General features: G+C 46.7%; 1 protein-coding gene across 2 annotated transcripts in view; it reads left to right on the top strand.

Annotated features, from left to right (window-relative positions):
* LOC135056988 (oocyte zinc finger protein XlCOF22-like) overlaps positions 1-18,802 on the top strand; it is a 52,123-nt gene extending 33,321 nt beyond the window's left edge. The window contains exon 5 of one of the 2 annotated variants that reach the window (XM_063962819.1): positions 14,708-18,802. In XM_063962819.1, coding sequence (XP_063818889.1) covers positions 14,708-15,786 — 1,079 coding nt within the window. In that variant the 3' untranslated portion in view covers positions 15,787-18,802. Of the gene's footprint in view, positions 1-14,704 lie in introns of both variants that reach the window. The other variant, XM_063962818.1, reaches the window with a different exon arrangement.
* The last annotated feature ends 2,745 nt before the right edge of the window (positions 18,803-21,547 follow it).

Raw genomic sequence — 21,547 nt, 5'->3', positions numbered from 1 at the left:
CATCAGCCCCTATTATACTCCTGCTCTCCCCCTGACATCATCTCACTGTGTGATACCAGCCCAGAGATCTGACCAGTCTCCTCCCCACACTCTCTGGTGTATCTCATACATCAGGAGCCATCAGCCCATATTATACTCCTGCTCTCCCCCTGACATCATCTCACTGTGTGATACCAGCCCAGAGATCTGACCAGTCTCCTCCCCACACTCTCTGGTGTATCTCATACATCAGGAGCCATCAGCCCCTATTATACTCCTGCTCTCCCCCTCACATCATGTCACTGTGTGTTACCAGCCCAGAGATTTGACCAGTCTCCTCCCCACACTCTCTGGTGTATCTCATACATCAGGAGACATCAGCCCCTATTATACTCCTGCTCTCCCCCTAATATCATGTCACTGTGCGTGTTACCAGCCCAGAGATCTGACCAGTCTCCTCCCCACACTCTCTGGTGTATCTCATACACCAGACAGTGTTACATTTTGTGCATCTTTATATTCAATTTATAAGATTTTTTTACTGTGAGACCTATTTTGAGTGAACATCTGATTGTAAATATATGGTTGAGGTATCAATATATTGGTTTTACCATGTAGATGTGTCATTAGAAGAGAAAATTGAGGCGCAAGGTTTCCTTGAAATGTTATGGGAGTAGCATGCAGGAGCAATCTAAAGATATGCTGTGCACTAGATCCAATATATCCACTTTATTTGTTTACCTTGCGTAGGGGATCATTTCTTTTTCATCAACTAGGGGTCACTAGAGTACTCTTGGGGATATGGACGGGGCGTTAGCATGGATAGGCACATTTAAACATTAACTATAAATTAGTAACCCTCCATACTCCCAAGGTACCTCAGTGTTTTTTGTGCCTCACTGGGATAGCACACGTTGGAGCCTTCTCCGCACTTCTTTTTTTTTTTTAAAGATTTTTCCTTTTTTTTTTTGTAAATTCCCAATCCCTTCCCAGCTTACTGAGAAGCGTGGGTCCGGGTTTGGTGGGTTCTGCTGAGTGCAGTAAGGCTTGTCGGCGCTCAGGAGAGGAGCCCCGCCATAGACCTCATCAGCAGTAGCTGATTCAGCCTAAGGCTGCTGGAGCAGGACAGTGCTTAGGAGAGAAGCCCCGTCGGAGCCTCCATCTAACACAGGTAATAAGTGGGCAGGCAGCTCATACTGCCGCCGCTCCATGATTATACATTGTACCATGCATTCAACAGACCTTGCTGCCACCCCGCCATGTAGCGGAGTTAATATTTTCTATGATGCCCTCCCTCTGCAGCCCAGCCGCGGTCAGCATATACGCTGTGACCACTGGGCGCGCGCTGTGTCCCTCATCGGCCAGCCGCAGACAGCCACGCTGCCACCGCTGGGCGCCTGCTGAGTCTCTGATCGCCCAGCCACGGACAGCCATGCTGCCACCGCTGGGCGCCTGCTGAGTCCCTGATCGTCCAGCCACGGACAGCAATGTTGCCATCGCTGGGAGCCTGCTGAGTACCTGATCGCCCAGCCGCAGGCGGCCATGCTGCCGCCGCTGGTTGCCCGCTGTCCCGGCTTCCACGCAGTAAGCTTCCGCGCTGACCGCCCATCACCCCTGCTCTCACTGTTAGGATTTCTGGCCGTGGACAGCTCCCTCTGCTACTGCGGCTCGCAGTTCCTTCCCTGCCATTGCCTCTCACAGTTATAGGAGAGGTACAGGGGGGCGTTTAGTGTTTTGGGTGAAATAGCCATGTATACAGTTGCAGCATATGGTGGGGACAGGTGATGGGGTCCCTGGTCCAGCATTCCCCACAAATATGGGGGGATGACAATGGATTGTCAGTTATTCCAGCCTATTAAGTCTGGAACTGTGTTGGGAATGTTTCATGTGTAAACCTATTAATGTTTTACATAAAAAAAAGCACATGGTGGGACACCATTTTAAATGTTTCCTTCTATAGGAATTGCTCGGTCCTACAACACACGGCCACTGGAGGGTGCAGGGGTGTTTGTGGGAATTCTGTGAAGCACATACTTAACTGATTTTAGTGTGTACCAGGTACACTGCACTTCTGGCTTATACACACTCTAGTTAAATTTTTTTACTGCGTCGTAGGGACTTGTGTTTCACTGTCTGTAATCATGAGTAAAGCTAATGAAAAAATAAAAAAGCAGCTTCTTTGCGAGGTCCATGAGAGTGTGTTACCTGATGGAACTTCCCCTTGCACAGTGTGTCTTGCAAATACGGGTCCAAATACGAACCGCTACCCTGATCCTCCTTGGACGAAGATGGCAGGTGTGATGTCTGAGTTAAAATCAGAGCTTGCCGCTGCGCATAAAGTTTGTGAGGCGGCTAGGTCTGAATCTAGGGTAAAACCGTCTGAGCTGCCAGAGTGGGCTCAGGATATGTCAAGGACTTTGCAGAGTTTACAAAAGTCCAGGTCTAGCTGAATTCCTAAATGTAGTCATAGTTTTCCTCATACTTTACCAGTTTCAGCTGTGTTGCATTCTGACGATTCAATGCCAGGCCTTATATCTCAGGAGGAACAAGAGGAAGGTGAATTGGGCCAAGAGTCAGATAGTGAGGTCACTGATAGCCCGAGCATTGGTAATTTCATCAGGGCGGTACACCAGGTTCTAAATCTTACTGAGACTGAGGAACCTCTTTCAAATAATAACATTTTATTTGCTAAAAAACAGAGCAACTGTGTTTTCCTTATTCAGAATCTCTTAATGAGCAGTTAATGAAAGCATGGAAAAGTCCAGATAAACGGTTTTCGATGCCTAGGCAGTTTCTGTCTAACTACCCGTTCCCAGAGTCTATGACAACTAAATGGGAAAATCCACCAACTGTGGATTCCTCTGTTTCGAAACTTTCAAAAAAGTTAACCATACCAGTCCCCGCTGCAACGACACTTAAAGACCAGTCAGAGCGTAAGCTAGAAGCTATGCTAAAGTCAATGTATACAGCAGTAGGGGTGTTGCTTTACTTGTAGTTGGAGTTTGGGTTAACAAGGCTGTAGTTGCATGGGCGACACAGCTCAAGTTGAGCCTACAACAGGCTCTTCCCTTAGACCAGATTATACTTCTTGCTGATCACATCTTTGAATCTGCTGAGTATTTTGGATGTCGACCAGGTTTGTTCTCGGCTTTCAGCTTTGCTAGTTGCGGCCCGATGGGCGCTTTGGCTGCATTCTTGGCAGGCATAGGCGGAGTCAAAACAAGTATAGAAGCGTTGCCTTACACCGGCGAGATGTTATTTGGTCCTGAATTGGACAAATGGATTTCTCAGGCTACCTGGGGAAAATCTGTTTTCCTGCCATTGCCCGCAACCGTTCCTAAATAGAAATACACAGGCCCAGCGTTCAAATCTTTTAGACCTCAGTCCTTTCGAGGCCGTGCTAGAGGTACAACCATACAGAGTAGACGTGGTAGAGGACATGGTTTTCAACAAACCCCTAACTGTCGCCAGGATGCAAAGGGCGCTGACAAGCCAGTGCCATGATGGTCTTCCAGCCCATCTCATATCTTCAGTTGTGGGAGCACGCCTTCAGACGTTTCACTTGGCGTGGTTTCAGCCTTCCACAGATAGGTGGATCCGCAATTTGGTGTTCAAAGGCTACAAAATAGAGTTTGATTGTCTACCACCAATGCGGCTTTTCAAGACAGGCCTGCCGGTATCAGGAGACAAAAAGGCGGTTCTGTAGACTCGTAGATTCAGTCTCTCGTAGATTCAGCCGTTTTGATGCAGGTTCCAGTTAACCAATAGGGTCAAGGTTATTATTCCAATCTTTTGTAGTACCAAAGCCAGACGGCTCGGTGAGACCGATTTTGAACCTGAAGGAGCTCAATCAGTACGTGACTTACTACAGATTCAAGATGGAATCCCTGCGGTCAGTGATTGCAGGTTAAGAAACACTGGAATTCATGATTTCGCTGGATCTCAAGGATGTGTACTTACACATTTCAATTTGGCCACCGCATCAGATATACTTAAGGTTTGCAGTACAACAAAACCATTATCAATTTCAGGCACTACCGTTTGGCCTCTCATCAGCACCTCAGTTGTTCACAAAGGTAATGTCTGTGATGATAGCTCATCTCAGATCCCTGGGAGTCATAATAGTTCTGTACTTAGACAACCTTCTCATCAAGGCGCCGTCTCAACAAATACTCCTTAAACATGCCTAACTAACGTACAGTGTACTAGTTCAGCACTGTTGGATTGTCAAGCCTGGTTCCATGTCAAAGAATTAAATTCCAAGGAATGATTCTGGATATGGTGGATCAATGAATTTACTTGCCAGAACAGAAAGCACAAAGTATTTGTCATCTGGTACAGTTAGTGCTCAAACCACGGATAGTCTCGGTGCACTTGTGCATTCGACTGTTAGGAAAGATGGTGGTGTCTTTCTAAGGTCTCCAGTTTGGAAGATTTCACTCACAGCCTTTTCAGCTAGATCTTCTAGCACAGTGGTCAGGCTCTCATCTCCAAATTCAGCAGATGGTGAGGTTGTCTCCAAGGGCCACAGTATCACTACTCTGGTGGCTCCAAGTACAGCATCTCACCACGTGAAAACGGTTCGGAGTCTGGAATTGGATAATTCTGACAACGGACGCAAGTCTCAGAGGTTGGGCAGCAGTGGTCCCACATCGTCAATTTCAGGGTCTCTGGTCAGACCGAGAAAGATTACTGTCAATTAAAAATGTCCTGGAACTCAGGGCAGTCTACAACGCTCTGCGTCAGGCAGTTCAAATATTCCAGTCTCAGACTGTTCAGGTTCAGTCAGACAATGCAACGGCAATCGCATACATCAACAAACAAGGAGGGACTCGAAGTCACATGGCCATGCGAGAAGTTGCTTAAATCCTGAATTGGGCCGAGCATCACTAAGTGATATTGTCGGCAGTGTACATTTCAGTAGTGGACAACTGAGAAGCAATGCTCTGATTTCTCTTCAGAACGAACAAATCTTTCACCTAAAGGTTTCCGTGAAGCGGAGAAAAACTAAGTTTCTCTTACGTCCTAGAGGATGCTGGGGACTCCGTAAGGACCATGGGGTATAGACGGGCTCCGCAGGAGACATGGGCACTCTAAAGACTTTAGATGGGTGTGCACTGGCTCCTCCCTCAATGCCCCTCCTCCTCCCCCAGTTAGATCCTGTGCACAGAGGAGACTGGGTGCACTGCAGGGGAGCTCTACTGAGTTTCTCTGGAAAAAGACTTTTTGTTAGGTTTTTTATTTTCAGAGAGCCCTGCTGGCAACAGGCTCCCTGCATTGTGGGACTGAGGGGAGAGAAGCAGACCTACTTAAATGATAGGCTCTGCTTCTTAGGCTACTGGACACCATTAGCTCCAGAGGGTCGGAACGCAGGTCTCACCCTCGCCGTTTGTCCCGGAGCCGCGCCGCCGTCCTCCTCACAGAGCCGGAAGATAGAAGCCGGGTGAGTATGAGAAGATATAAGACTTCAAAGGCAGCAGAAGACTTCTGATCTTCTATGAGGTAACGCGCAGCGGTAACGCTGCGCGCCATTGCTCGCAACACACACACACACTGGCGGCACTGTATGGGTGCGGGGCGCAGGAGGGCGCAGGGGGGGCGCCCTGGGCAGCAATTATTAACCCTCTGGGGACACTGGCATAGATATATACTGCGGAGGCAGTATATTGCAAAAAACCCCGCCAGTATAAAGATTTGAGTGGGATCGAAGCCCGCCGGTAAGGGGGCGGAGCTTGATTCCTCAGCACTAACCAGCGCCATTTTCTCCACAGCACGCTGCAGAGAAGCTGGCTCCCTGGACTCTCCCCTGCTGAACACAAGTACAGAGGGCAAAAAAGAGGGGGGGGGGCACATTTAATTGGCGCAGTGAGTATATTTAGAAAAGCGCTGTACGGACTGGGATTTTATTCCAGTGTCCGGTGGCGCTGGGTGTGTGCTGGCATACTCTCTCTCTGTCTCTCCAAAGGGCCTTATTGTGGGACTGTCTCCATATATATATATATATATATATATATATATATATATAGAAAGAAGTGGGAATCAGCGGCACTCAGCAGGCGGAGTAACAGGTTAAAACGTCTTTAATGTGGTCCTACGCCGTTTCGGGGACTGCGCCCCGTCTTCAGGGACAAATCATACACAAGTGAAGACAAACACAAATCCTTTATATACCCTCCCAAACAGGCACTCATTGCTGGAATTCAACTCACCTGTCCAGGCGCCGGCGGCAACATCACATCCAGCTGCGGGGCATCCGAGACGCAGGGTAGTGACGCCAGCTTGTTGCGTCTAGCGGGGAACCTATCGCGGAAGTGTAGCTCCCGTTACTAGGCAACCCCCATATATATATATATATATATATATATATATATATATATATATATCTATATCTATCCCTGAGTGTGTGGGGGTGTCGGTACGTGTGTGTCGGCATGTCTGAAGCGGAAGGCTCATCTAAGGAGGAGGTGGAGCAGATGATTGTGGTGTCTCCGTCGGCGACGCCGACACCTGATTGGCTGGATATGTGGAATGTGTTAAATGCAAATGTGTCTTTATTACATAAGAGAATGGACAAAGCAGAGTCCAGAGAAAAGACAGGGAGTCAATCCATGGCTTTAGCTGTATCACAGGGCCCTCCAGGGTCTCAGAAACGTCCCCTGTCCCAAGTAGCAGACACTGATACCGACACAGATTCTGACTCCAGTGTCGACTACGATGAGGCGAGGTTACACCCAAGGGTGGCCAAAAGTATCCATTATATGATTATTGCAATAAAAGATGTTTTGCATATCACAGATGACCCCTCGGCCCGTGACACGAGGGTATGCATGTTTAAGGAAAAGAAACCTGAGGTAACATTTCCCCCATCTCATGAGCTGAACGCGTTATTTGTAAAGGCCTGGGAAACTCCAAACAAGAAACTGCAGATTCCCAAGAGAATTCTTATGGCGTATCCTTTCCCTGCACAGGACAGGTTACGGTGGGAATCCTCGCCCAGGGTGGACAAGGCTTTAACGCGCTTGTCCAAAAAGGTGGCGTTACCGTCTCCAGGCACGGCAGCCCTCAAGGATCCTGCTGATCGCAGACAGGAAACTACCTTAAAATCAATTTATGCACATACGGGTGCCTTGCTCAGACCGGCAATAGCGTCGGCTTGGGTTTGTAGCGCTGTAGCAGCTTGGGCAGATACCTTGTCATCTGACATTGATACCCTAGATAGGGATAGCATTTTATTGACCTTAGGTCACATTAAAGACGCAGTCTTATATATGAGAGACGCTTCGAGAGACGTTGGGCTGTTAGGTTCGAGAGCCAACGCCATGGCGATTTCGGCTAGGCGAGCCCTGTGGACCCGCCAATGGACGGGTGATGCCGACTCAAAGAGACATATGGAAGTTTTGCCTTACAAGGGGAGGTTTTATTTGGGGAAGGTCCCGTGGACCTGGTTTCCACAGCTACCGCGGGTAAATCTACTTTTTTACCTTATGTTTCCCCACAGCAAAAGAAAACACCATAATATCAGATGCAGTCCTTTCGGTCGCATAAGTCCAGAAGAGGTTGGGGCTCTTCCTTCCTCGCCAGAGGTAAGGGTAGAGGGAAAAGAATGCCTGCTACGGCTAGTTCCCAGGAGCAGAAGTCCTCTCCGGCTTCAACTAAATCCACCGCATGACGCTGGGGCTCCTCTGAGGGAGTCCGCGCCGGTGGGGGCACGTCTTCGACTCTTCAGCCACGTCTGGGTTCAGTCAGACGTGGATCCTTGGGCGATGGAAATTGTATCCCAAGGCTACAAGCTGGAATTCGAAGACGTGCCTCCTCGACGATTTTTCAAATCGGCTTTACCAGCTTCTCCCCCAGAAAGGGAGATAGTTTTAGCTGCAATTCAAAAACTGTGTCAACAACAAGTGATTGTCAAGGTTCCCCTAGTGCAACAGGGGAAGGGGTACTATTCAACCCTGTTTGTGGTACCGAAACCGGATGGCTCGGTCAGACCCATTCTAAATCTAAAATCCCTAAACCTGTACTTGAAAAAGTTCAAATTCAAGATGGAATCGCTCCGGGCAGTTATCTCCAGCCTGGAAGGGGGGGATTTTATGGTGTCACTAGACATAAAGGATGCATACCTTCATGTCCCCATATATCCCCCTCATCGGCCATACCTGAGATTCGCTGTACAGGACTGTCATTACCAGTTTCAGACGTTGCCGTTTGGGCTTTCCGCGGCCCCGAGGATTTTCACCAAGGTAATGGCGGAAATGATGGTGCTCCTGCGCAGGCAGGGAGTCACCATTATCCCATACTTGGACGATCTCCTGATAAAAGCGAGATAGTGAGATCAATTACAGAAAAGCGTGTCGCTCTCCCTGAGAGTGCTGCAGCAGCATGGCTGGATTCTAAATCTACCAAAGTCACAGTTGATTGCAATGACTCGGCTATCTTTCTTAGGCATGATTCTGGACACGGAACAACAGAGGGTTTTTCTCCCGATGGAAAAAGCCCAGGAACTCCAGTACATGGTCAGAGATCTGTTAAAACCGAAAAAAGTGTCTGTCCATCAATGCACTCGAGTACTGGGAAAAATGGTGGCGACCTACGAGGCCATCCCCTTCGGCAGGTTCCATGCGAGGACGTTTCAGTGGACAAGTGGTCGGGGTCCCATCTACAAATACATCAGAAAATAAGCCTGTCCCCCAGGGCCAGGGTGTCTCTCCTGTGGTGGCTGCAGAGTGCTCACCTTCTCGAAGGTCGCAGGTTCGGCATTCAAGACTGGGTTCTGGTGACCACGGACGCGAGCCTCCGAGGATGGGGAGCAGTCACACAAGGAAGAAATTTCAGGGACTATGGTCAAGCCAGGAGGCTTGTCTACACATCAACGTACTGGAATTGAGGGCCTTATACAACGGCCTACGACAAGCAGAGAATCTTCTTCGCGACCTACCGGTTCTGATTCAATCAGACAACGTCACAGCTGTGGCTCATGTAAACCGCCAAGGCGGGACAAGGAGCAGAGTGGCAATGGCGGAAGCCACCAGGATTCTTCGCTGAGCGGAAAATCACGCAAGCGCTCTTTCAGCAGTCTTCATTCCGGAAGTGGACAACTGGGAAGCAGACTTCCTCAGCAGACACGATCTCCATCCAGGAGAGTGGGGACTTCATCAAGAAGTTTTTGCAGAGATAACAAGTCAGTGGGGACTTCCACAAATAGACATGATGGCGTCACGCCTCAACAAGAAGCTTCGGAGGTATTGTGCCAGTAGCGGTGGACGCCCTGGTGACACCATGGGTGTTTCAGTCGGTCTATGTGTTCCCTCCTCATCCGCTCATCTCAAAAATACTGAGAATCATAAGACGAAAAAGAGTGCAGACAATACTCATTGTTCCGGATTGGCCTCGAAGGGCCTGGTATTCAGATCTTCAGGAAATGCTCACAGAAGATCCGTGGCCTCTTCCTCTCAGGGAAGACCTATTGCAGCAGGGGCCCTGCGTGTTCCAAGACTTACCGCGGTTACGTTTGACGGCATGGCGGTTGAACACCAAATCCTAGCGGGGAAAGGTATTCCGGAGGAAGTCATCCCTACTCTGATTAAGGCTCGGAAGGAGGTGACGGCGAAACATTATCACCGCATCTGGAGGAAGTATGTATCTTGGTGTGAAGCCAAAAATGCTCCTACTGAAGATTTCCATCTGGGCCGTTTTCTCCACTTTCTACAGACAGGAGTGGATATGGGCCTAAAGTTAGGCTCCATTAAGGTACAGATTTCGGCCCTATCAATTTTCTTTCAGAAGGAATTGGCTTCTCTCCCAGAAGTCCAGACTTTTGTAAAGGGAGTGCTGCACATCCAGCCTCCTGTTGTGCCCCCAGTGGCACCATGGGACCTTAACGTGGTGTTACAGTTCCTAAAATCTCACTGGTTTGAGCCTCTTCAAACGGTGGATTTAAAATTTCTCACTTGGAAGGTGGTCATGTTGTTGGCCTTGGCATCTGCACGGCGGGTGTCCGAATTGGCGGCTTTGTCTCACAAGAGCCCCTGATTTTCTATGTGTATAGAGCAGAATTAAGGACTCGTTCTCAATTTTTGCCTTAGGTGGTTTCATCTTTTCATATGAACCAACCTATCGTGGTGCCTGTGGCTACGGGTGACTTGGAGGATTCCAAGTCCCTTGATGTAGTCAGGGCCTTAAAAATTTATGTAGCCAGGACAGCTCGGGTTAGGAAAACAGAGGCACTGTTTGTCCTGTATGCAGCCAACAAGCTTGGCGCTCCTGCTTCTAAACAGACTATTGCTCGCTGGATCTGTAACACGATTCAGCAGGCTCATTCTACGGCTGGATTGCCGTTACCAAATTCGGTAAAGGCTCATTCCACTAGGAAGGTGGGCTCTTCTTGGGCGGCTGCCCGAGGCGTCTCTGCATTACAGCTTTGCCGAGCGGCGACTTGGTCTGGTTCAAACACTTTTGCTAAATTCTACAAGTTTGATACCTTGGCTGAGGAGGACCTCATGTTTGCTCAATCGGTGCTGCAGAGTCATCCGCACTCTCCCGCCCGGTTTGGAGCTTTGGTATAATCCCCATGGTCCTTACGGAGTCCCCAGCATCCTCTAGAATGTAAGAGAAAATAAGATTTTAAACCTACTGGTAAATCTTTTTCTCCTAGTCCGTAGAGGATGCTGGGCGCCCGTCCCAGTGCGGACTAAATTCTGCAAGACTTGTATATAGTTATTGCTTACATAAGGGTTATGTTACAGTTTTGATCAGTCTCTGGCTGATGCTGTTTTGTTTCATACTGTTAACTGGTTCGTATGTTCCAAGTTGTACGGTGTGGATGGTGTGGGCTGGTATGTATCTTGCCCTTAGATTAACAAAATCCTTTCCTCGTACTGTCCGTCTCCTCTGGGCACAGTTCTCTAACTGAGGTCTGGAGGAGGGGCATAGAGGGAGGAGCCAGTGCACACCCATCTAAAGTCTTTAGAGTGCCCATGTCTCCTGTGGAGCCCGTCTATACCCCATGGTCCTTACGGAGTCCCCAGCATCCTCTACGGACTAGGAGAAAAAGATTTACCGGTAGGTTTAAAATCTTATTTTTGTCTCAATTATGCATGCCCCAGCTTAATGGGGTTACATTATCTCCGTCGTCAGGATTTTCATCCAGGAGAATGGGCTTTACATCCAGAGGTGATTCCAGATGTTGGTCCAGCAGTGGGGTTACCCACGGGTGGATCTAATGGCATCTCGCCAAAATCATCAAACTGCCCAGTATGTGTCCAGAACAAGAGATCCAAAGGCAGTGGCTGTGGATGCTCTCACAATAGCGTGGCCATATACAGCCTCGTGTATCTGTTTCCACCATTTCCGCTGCTTCCTCGGTTGCTAAAGCGGATCAAAAGAGAATCCACGACCATCATACTAGTGTGGTTCTCGGATTTCCGTGGGCTACTCGCAGACGATCCCTGGCCGCTTCAGCTACGTCCAGACCTACTACAATAGGGTCCGTTCCTTTACCCTGATTTAGCGTGGCTGTGTTTGATGGGGTGGCTGTTGAAACCGCTCCCTTAAGACGAGAGGGCATTCCAGAGTCGGTTATACCAACCATGTTACGTGCTAGGAACCCAGTTACAGCAGCTCATTATTACAGGATTTGGCGAGCTTATATAGGTTGGTGTGTAGCTCGGAATTTTCCGACATCATCTTTCAAGTTATCCCGTCCTTTGCTATTTTTACAGTCGGGGTTAGATGGAGGACTACGTTTAGCTACACTAAAGGTGCAGGTCTCTGCCTTGTCAATTTCCTTTCAAAGGCGTTTGGCTCTTTTTCCAACAGTTCGCACTTTCCTGCAAGGTCTCCTTAGAGTTCAGCCTCCATTTATACCACCTACAGCGCCATGGGACTTGTAAATTCGCTCTACCAAAATACAATTTCACACCCTGACTTCAAGCGACAGCACTTTCCCTTTTACGATCAAATGGATTAAATTTCCGATTGTCCTTTGCGATGACAATGAATAAGAGTCAAGGACAGACACTTGCCAAAGACAGGCAATACCAGCCAGAACCAGTCTTCTCACGCTCTACGTTGCCCTATCTCGAGCAAGATCAAAGGAATATGTTGCAGTAAAGATCACTCACCAAGATGCACCTGGATTACCTGCCGCAAATGGATGGACGAAAAATATTGTCTCGGCTTTGAAGTCTTTTCCTGGGAATAAAACCAAGATCCTCTGGATATTGCATTATTGGACTACTTGTACTAATTGCATTTTGACTCGTTACTTGTATATGATGCTTACTGGATATTTTTCTTTCTTTACTACATCTTTTTGTTGAATCAGATCTTGCATTATGTCCTGGCCAAACAACGAACCAATAAAGCTGTGCAATTGTAATAGGTTGTGGCCAGGCTTCAGTCCCAATGGCATCTCCTCCTGATCAGTGGCTAAGATGGTGTCTGTGGCACTGAAAAGGTTAACCCTCAGGCTGTTATGCCATTTTCAAAATGTCTGTTGATGTTAATTTCAAACAAGTTACTGGCACCAGTCACCATGTTTAAAAATGCCTTTTTGTTATTGTGTGTAATGTGTGCAGCCTCCGATTACCTCCAGCGGGGCTGCATGATAACCCCCTTGTACATGCATAAAGAGTCACTGCAGACTGAACGTAGTCCGGGGCTGGCAGGCTGCATGTCAAACGCTGGAAACCAGGAATCTAGCTATGCATCCTGGGGTCTGGGGGAGTAGTATTTAGGCAGCTTGTGAAAAAAAGTACTGTATGACTGCTGGTTCCTCCAGTCCTCCTTCCCAGGGAACTACAGTGTCCTCCCTGGCCACCTAATTCATCAGAGAGAGCTGGCCAGCAGAATCAGCTAATTGTTTTCCTTGACGCCAAAGACCCCCAGCAGAATCCTGGAAGTAAAGTCTTGTAGTGAACCATCCCCTGCTCCAGACTTGCCAGCACCTGGGGTATGGTTACCTACCTGGTGGTCTCAGGCACAGAGGAGTGACCACTCCATCCTGTACGTAAGGGACAATGTTAAATGTGTGTATGAAGGGGGGCTTGTTCCCTGTGGTATTGTGTGTTAGAACAGGACACAAAAGAGGACATGCGAGCCCAGCTATGGGTGTCCTCAGAACATCAGGTAGGATTGTCTTGAAGAATATCTGTACAGTGTGGAGTAACTGTCTTTGTAAAGACATATCCTTTGAGCAATAAACATCTACTTGCTTAGCATATTGCAAAATGCTATTCAGTTCTCCGGCTGTTCTGGATTGAGCCCAGTGTCAACAAGCTAAAACCATGGACTCCATTCACTGTGGTTCCTTTAGATGTTCCAGTCCTACAGGTCCATTTGCTGGCTCTGGCCTGAGGAAAAGCTTCTTGCCTGTGACTCCAGGCTTAAGCACAAGCTTTCTGACCCAACTGCCGGACTCTAGGACAAGCTTTCTACCGGATATTCCAGACCTGAAGACTAGCATCCTGTCAAGGTCTTAGGACAAATCTTTTGCCATGATGGCTAGTGCCCAAGGTCTCCAGACCTTGTTTAAGGTTTCCCAGATGACTGCCTTAGCTCCTGAATGTTTAGCCACAGGGGATTCCACATATAAAAAGCTTTCACGTAATCTTAAAAAAAAAAATCTGGATGGATCTGTAGGGTACACCAGGAATTTGCTTTGTCAAAGGGGCATAGTGTTGCAATTCTGTGATGCTACCTGCAGCTTTTATTATGGGGTGCATTTGAGCAGGTCAGCTATTAAACTCTTCGACACCTCCTGCTCCTGCAATCGAAAAACCCCATTTGATTTAGCCAGTTGTGGCATTCCCTGCAGATTATTCTGTTTGGTCTTCCTGGAAAGAAGTTCCTTTTGGTTTCCACTGAAGTCCTGGGTCTTTTCTCTTTTTGTACGCCTAGAGGATTTTCTTGCATTGCACCTGGCTCTTTAGACATTATACTTCCACCGCAATCTCTTGATCTGCCCTAAATTATATATTGGATTTCATTCTGACTTACTGTTTTTTTCTGCCTTTACTTTTACACAAGGTTCTATTTTGTTTTTGTTTGTTTGGTTCTTGCATTTTCATGTTATACTTTCGGTATTTTATTATAATTTTTTTTTTTTTTGCTCTTCAACCCAGTAGTTCCCAAACTTTTGGGAATCATGTATCATAATTGTTTTCATGGCACCCCTAGGCCAAAAGTTTCTTATTGAGAAGTTTAGAAATAAATATTAAATTAAGTAACTTGTGTTTATATTAGAGATGAGCTGGTTCGGATGTAACTCCAGAATTAACGCCAGTTCGGTTTTTATCTTGCTGTTTCTTATTGGAAATCGAAAACACGTGACGTTCGTGAGCCAATAAGATGCCATTTTGAGAACCGAGTAAAACCGAACCCGCTCATCTCTAGTTTATATATCATCCTTAGGGTCAGTTGTGTGGTGAGGGAAAAGATTTGCTTCTGCTTGTCCACATATTTTATGATTGACAGCTCCCAGCACTGGTTTTACCTATTACATTGACCATAAATAATTAAAATGTGTCTTGAACCACCAATCCAAGGCACCCCTGCAAGTGTCCCGGGGTACCTCAGGATGCCACGGCACACAGTTTGAGAACCACTGCTCTCACCTAAAGTTCATATTTTTCAACTTGAAATGAAACAACTGATCCCTAATAGGATGAAAATTTGTTCCTCAGTGGAAAAAGAGATATGTATTTCCACATATTTATTTTCTTTCCAGCAGATGGACTCAAATGCATGAATACACCGAAGGGACATCTAATCTTGCCTACAGATTTTAAAACAGAAGATTTCATCACAAAAGATTCTACAGAAGACAATACTGTTACCCCAATTATCCATCCATTTCCTCACAGTGCAGATTTATCAACTGATCCCTCTTCTCATAAGGAACGTTCTCCTGATAACTCCAATATTGGTGCACATAGCACATGTCATAGAGGTGGTACAATATTTTCCTGTTGTGAATGTGGGAAATGTTTTACACAAAAATCAGGTTTTGTTAAACATCAGACAACTCACAAAGGGAAGAAACGATTTCCATGTTCTGAGTGTGGGAAATGTTTTACATATAAATCAGCTTTTGTTACACATCAGAGAAGTCACACGGGTGAGAGGCCATTTCCATGTGGTGAGTGTGGGAAAAGTTTTGCAAAGAAATCAAATCTTGTTAAACATCAAAAAACTAACACATGTATGAAACCATTTACATGCTCTGAATGTGGGAAATGTTTTACACAGAAGTCACATCTACTAGTGCATCAGATAACTCACACAGGTGAGAAGCTATTACCTTGTTCTGAGTGTGGAAAACAATTTAAACACAACTCAAATCTTGTTAAACATCAAAGACTTCACACAGGTGAGAAACCATTTCTGTGTTCTGAGTGTGGGAAATGTTTTACAGATAAATCAAATCTTGTTAGACATCAAAGACTTCACACGGGTGAGAAGCCATTTCCGTGTTCTGAGTGTGGGAAATGTTTTACAGATAAATCAAATCTTGTTACACATCAGAGAAGTCACACAGGTGAAAGGCCATTTCTATGTTCTGAGTGTGGGAAATGTTTTAGGCATAAATTAGGTCTTGACATACATAAGAGAACTCACACAGGGGAGAAGCCATTTTCATGCTCTGAGTGTGGGAAATGTTTTACACTCAAATCACATCTTTTACAACATCAGAGACTTCACACAGGTGAGAAGCCATTTTCCTGCTCTGAGTGTGGGAAATGTTTTACACAGCAATCACATCTCGCACAACATCAAAAAACTCACATAGATGAAAAGAAATATCTGTGATGTGATAGACATGTCAAAGCTAAAGTCATACAGTATATTAAAATGTTATTTAATTATACATACGTAATCACCAATATAATATCTGTACTGAGTACTCTTGTGGAACTTATTAAAGTCTCCTTATTCTATTAGATAACATCAACACTCTCCACTATAATAAAATACTATACTAATGGGTTATAAGTAATATAACAAGATGGCTTCCATTTGGACACAAAGCTGACAATTGCATTTTCTCTTTCAGTAAGGCTTGTGGAACCCTGGTCCATGCGGATTACAGATTGGGCTGAAGTTTGGCACTTAACGACTGTGGGGTCTATTCAATTCCTGTCGGAATTTCTGACAGGTTGAAAAAACTGCACTTTTCGCCATTTTTAGGGCGAATTTCGATTTGCCCTATTCAATCTAAGTGCTGTTTTTTCGACTTGTCGGAAATTCCAACATGTCGAAAAACAGGATTCGGAGAATTCGCCAACCGATACACCTGTTTTGGCGAATTTGCAGGCGCTTTCTACAGTTTTTTGTCCCATTTTCGCCCATGCCAATTCGACTTTTAAAAAAGTCAGATTGGCATGTCGAAAATGGGACAAAGGTAGGCGAAAACGCCTGCAAATTGAATAATGAACTGTCGGATCCTCTCCGTCGGAGAGGATCCGACAGGAATTGAATAGACCCATGTAACTTTAAAATGTAAGCTCTTCCCACACTGCAACCCCACCATGCCAGTGTTCTATATGTGTTTCATGGAGTAGGGCACGTTTTGTGAGGCTGCTATGTAGTAATTCTATTTTTCTTTATAGTTAGGTGCTGTGTGCTGTTTGTAGCAGTGCACAGTTTGAGTGCAGCGGCTGCAGGTGGCTGTACACAGCTTGTTGAACAGCAGCTGCACTGGGGGAGGGATTCGCCGCCAACGGGACCCCCGTGTCAGGTCTCTAGGTTTGTCTGTCCCCGGCGGGGGCGCTAGTGGGTCAGTGTTGGTCTGATGGATAAAACGTGGAGGCAATATAATAGACTTGCGCATAGGCGCTGATGTTTTATTGTCACTGAGCAGATTTGGATAACACAGTATAAACAGAAAACCGGTAATGGCATGACAATGGTTGATAACTGGATTAAATAGCTGAGGTCTCTTGCAAATAAAATGTGAAATAACAAAACTGAAGGCAGATGATATAACTAAAGTCCAATAGTACTTGATAGCACACAGTCTCTGTATAACGTAAGATTAAGTAACTTGAAAGGTGAAACTCCGGTATGTATAAGAAACACTCAGTCTCTATTAAGCACACAAGTCCAGATAGTTTTACTAGGCATAAGCAGGAAACAGTCTCTAAGCCTTCAATAGGAATACTGTAGAAATGCACAGATGGAACACAGATAGCCAGTGTACAAATGAGATGGTAATACGAACACCTGAGGAGAGTCTCTGCTGCTGGTGATTGTGGCTGGATGGAATTGGAGTCCGGAGTAAACAGGAGAGCTGTGAGAATGAAGACTGGTACAAATGGAAGTAACCACGGGGATCGCTGGAAACAGGAACCAGAAGAACTAAGGCACACGGTGTGTGACTTGTTGTCCGAGGCAATGTGAGAGAGCCACAAGCTGGAAGTTATACCTCCTGACCAGCAGTGATTGGACACAAACTGCAGGCGGAGATACTAACCGGATTGAACATCTGAATCAGCTGCGTGCAGGTGCCATGGTAACGTCCACACAGGCTGGACATCGGCACGCCGCAAAACCCACACAGGACCAGACTCAGGAGTACTCAGCAATGTGTAATAGAACGCTCGCGGTTACTACACCCACGCAGCTGCAACTGGGGCCAAGACCTCCGGAGGCCCGCACACCAGCGCGCTGGTGAGACGTAGCAGAGCGCCGATTCCTGACACCCCGCAGCGCTCCAGAGTCTCTGTGCAGACCACCTGGACCCAGGGACAGTGCAAGCCTTCACCCTTTTAGAGGGTGCTGCCCTGCGGCGCTGTCCCGGATGGTGCTGCCATCTTGCAGGGTTTTCCTCAGAGTGGCTCACTAATAGGAGCGTGCCAGAGACGGGCAGCCTGGCTGTAGGGGCATACTAAGTACTTTCCCCTCACAGGGATGTAGCACTTCAAGGAGAGTTCAGCCATGGAGTGGCAGACGGAGCCTACAGCTGCTGGTCTACCCTGCTCATTCCTGCTGTGCAGCACCGAGAAATGGAAAGTGAAGCTTGCTCGGCTGGACCCTGCAGGCTGTGATCGTGGCTGGTGCAAGTCTCTCCTCAGCTTTTCTGATGGACAAAGCCAAAACCGTCGAAGCAAAATGCTACTATGACTTTATATTTCACTTGCAGCCAATGTAGTCTTAAATGACCACGTGGACAGATAGACTCTGGAGCATTGTGCATGGATTGTCAGACAGGGTCTAGTGTCACGCAAGTTCTGACATGATGAGGTTGCAGGGGGAAGATCTTACATTTTAGTTACATTACTTTTAGTGCCAAACTCCAGCCCAACCTTCAATTATATGGTTCAGTGTCCCACAGCCTGCTTTAGAGAAAAGTATTCAACAGTAAGTGACCAGAATTCCTCCTATTTATCGTCATATTTAATGATGAAAGGTGTGATTTAGTTTATCTAATTAATTCATCAGGTATGGTTTCCTGCGGGTAATTCTTATTTTTGCTGTCCATGGGGCCATGTTTGATTTAGCAGTGGTTGGACCTGTGTCCATGGGGGCTACCTAGATATACCCCCTTCAGACTGACAGAGCCGGGTCACACCTGGGAATGTGTTCCTGGACGCCCGGGAATGACCCCTTTCACACTGGGATCGACCCAAGACAGCCCCGTTTACACTGATCCCGGGAAATCCCTGCAAATACATATGTATGTCATTAGAAATGGACATTTTTCTGGCTCACATAGATGAGGTCACAATAGGCAAGCAAAGGGAGGGGTATTGGGTATTAGAAAAGTCATCACATGTTTGGGTAATTACATTGTGTTTATTTTGTTCTAATAAATAATAGCATCCTTCACTGTGCCTGTTATCTGTCTCTTTATTTCCTCCTCCCCCCTTATGCTGAGCAGCTCTCTGATCTCTTGATCTGTCCAGGTGGCCATATTGCCTGTCTCCTTCACGTCCAGGGCTTCTCCTACGCTTTCCCGGGCTCTGGATGATGATATCATCTTTTCTGAGCCCAAGAAAGCTCCAATGAGAGGCCTTTTAACAGTCCCGTGTACTGAATACTGGGTAGGGCCCATTCACACTGCACCGCATCCCGGGTCGATTCCGGATTCAACCCAGGTCGCGACCTGGGATAAAATGCCGGGACGCTCGAACTGGGATATTCTTTCAGGACCCTTTCACACTGAGCAAATTCCCGGGTTGATGCGCGTTCATGTGCAATAAACTGGGAAATATTTGTCAGTCTGAAAGGGGTAATAGAGACACTTCACCAGGTGAACGATTTTAACTTTAATAAAAACGGTCACATCTGAAGCCTAATGCGTTTTGTAAAAGTTGAAGTGATCAGTGGATTATTATAATTTATTAATAGTTTCTTATATAGCGCAGCAAATTCCTTTGTGCTTTACAATAGGAAACAGTGATAACAAGTCTTGGTAATAACAGTCATAGAGGTAGGAAGGCCCTGCTCACAAGCTAACAATCTATAGGGAAGTAAGCATTGATACACAGGGATAGGTGCTTTCTATTGCATAAAGGTCCACCAGATTTTCTTGGTGGTTTTCACAAAGCAATGTTGGTCTGGGGTCAGGAGGATGGGAACGTGAAGAACGAGAACATATGTGAGGATATGAGTGGGCTCCACAGTGGGGAAGTAATTGGATTGGACTGTTTATGAAGATAATGTGGGTGGTTCCAGAATTTGATCATCTTGCCTGAAACGGTGAGGGTCCAGGGAACACTTGATGGTTTAGAGCAGTGATCTCCAACCCATAGCTCGCGAGCTACTGGTAGCTCGCCATAGTATTTTCGGTAGCTCACAGAGCGCACGGGCTTGGGCAGTCACTGGCACTCCTCCCTTCATTTTTAATATGGTGCCGGCCATCATCCAATCAGAGCTCGTGGACCGGCAGTGGCGGCACCTGATTGGCTGCCGGACCGCGAGTTTTGATTGGCTCACTTACCGGCATCATATTTTAAATGCCCGCCGCGGCCGGCGAAGACTCTGTCACCCTCACCGCTGCAGCTCTCCGGACTTCACAGGAGAGGCGTGCGCTGTGCTCTCCTCCCCTTCCGTCCCTCATACAGGAGGAGCAGCACCGGCGGCAGTAGAAGCCAGCAAGGGTTAGCACTGTGTGGGGCACTGTATCGGACACTACGGGGGGGGGGGCATTTTATCTGTAGCTGCGGGGGGCATTTTAAATGGCACTGCAGGGGAATTGTATCTGGCACTGCTTGGGGGCATTAACTCCGTGTCTGGCACTGCTGAGGGCATTTGTATATATGGCACTGCTGAGGGGCATTGTGTATCTGGCACTACGCGGGAGGGCATTACTTGTAGTTGTGAGGCCACACCCACTTTGACAGGAACGCATGCGCATTGGGGGGAGGGGGTAGCTCTTTCAGAGGTTTTATTTTCAGAAAGTAGCTCACACCCCAATTAAGGTTGGAGACTACAGGTTTAGAGAATAGAGGTGAGTTTTGTGCGTGGGAGGACATTCCACAGAGTAGGTGCAGCCCGATGAAAGTCCTGCAGATATGTGTGAGAGTGAATAATGAGTGTGGATGAGAGACAGATCTTGTGAAGAGCGAAGAGGTTGGGTTGGGAGATATTTTGAGAAAAGCAAAGAGATGTATGTTGGTGTCGTTTGGTTATTGGCCTTGTGTGTGAGTAAAAGTATTTTATATTGAATACAGCAGAATACCGGTAACCAATGGAGGGACTGACAGAGTGGATCTACAGATGATGAACATCTAGCGCTGCATTCATGTTGGATTGTAGTGGTGAGAGCCTATGTTTGGGAAGACCGGTCAGGAGGCTATTACAATAATCAATGCGGGATATGATGAGTGCATGGATTAGAGTTTTTGCTGTGTCTTGTTTAAAATATGGTCGTATTTTGGATGTTTCTTAGATGTATGTAAAATGATTTTGAGAAAGATTGAATGTGGGGAACAAAGAACAGTTCAGAGTCGAGGAGGACACCTAGGAAGTGAGCTTGTGGTGTAGGGATGATTGCGGAGTTATCAACATTGATAGAGATATCAGGTTGGTAACTACTATTGCAAAGAGAAAAAAGGCCTTTCTTGCGCTTATAACAAGTGTCAGCCCCTCGTCCCACAAGAAACCTTCACCGTGGAAGAATATACACCAAGAAAAAATCGTGAGGCAACCTGGCGCCACTTGTCACTTCTAGAGACTCAAAACAAATGCTTACACAATAGGGAATCCCACAAGAGGAAAAATTGCAGGTGAATCAACCTCCCATAGACTGAATGCTACAAAAATAGTGGAAAAACACAGTGTCAGGTCTCTGGATTTGTCTGTCCCCAGCGGGGGCGCTAGTGGGTCAGTGTTGGTGCGATGTATAAAGCGGGGAGGCAATATAAAAGTCCTGCGCATAAGCGCTGATATTTATTAATGTAAAGCAGATGGTACAATACTGAATATGATGGAAACCGGTAATGTAGAAAACTATGACAGATAACTGAATCCAAATAACATAAAAGTCTCTTGCAGCAGAACGTAAATAACTTGATAATGAAATGCAGGTGAAATAACAGAACTCCGGTAGTATTTGGAAATACACAGT

The sequence above is a fragment of the Pseudophryne corroboree genome, chromosome 3 (genome assembly GCF_028390025.1).
Source record: "Pseudophryne corroboree isolate aPseCor3 chromosome 3, aPseCor3.hap2, whole genome shotgun sequence".
NCBI classification, from domain to species: Eukaryota; Metazoa; Chordata; class Amphibia; order Anura; family Myobatrachidae; genus Pseudophryne; species Pseudophryne corroboree.
This window is presented reverse-complemented; position numbering and strand designations above follow the sequence as displayed.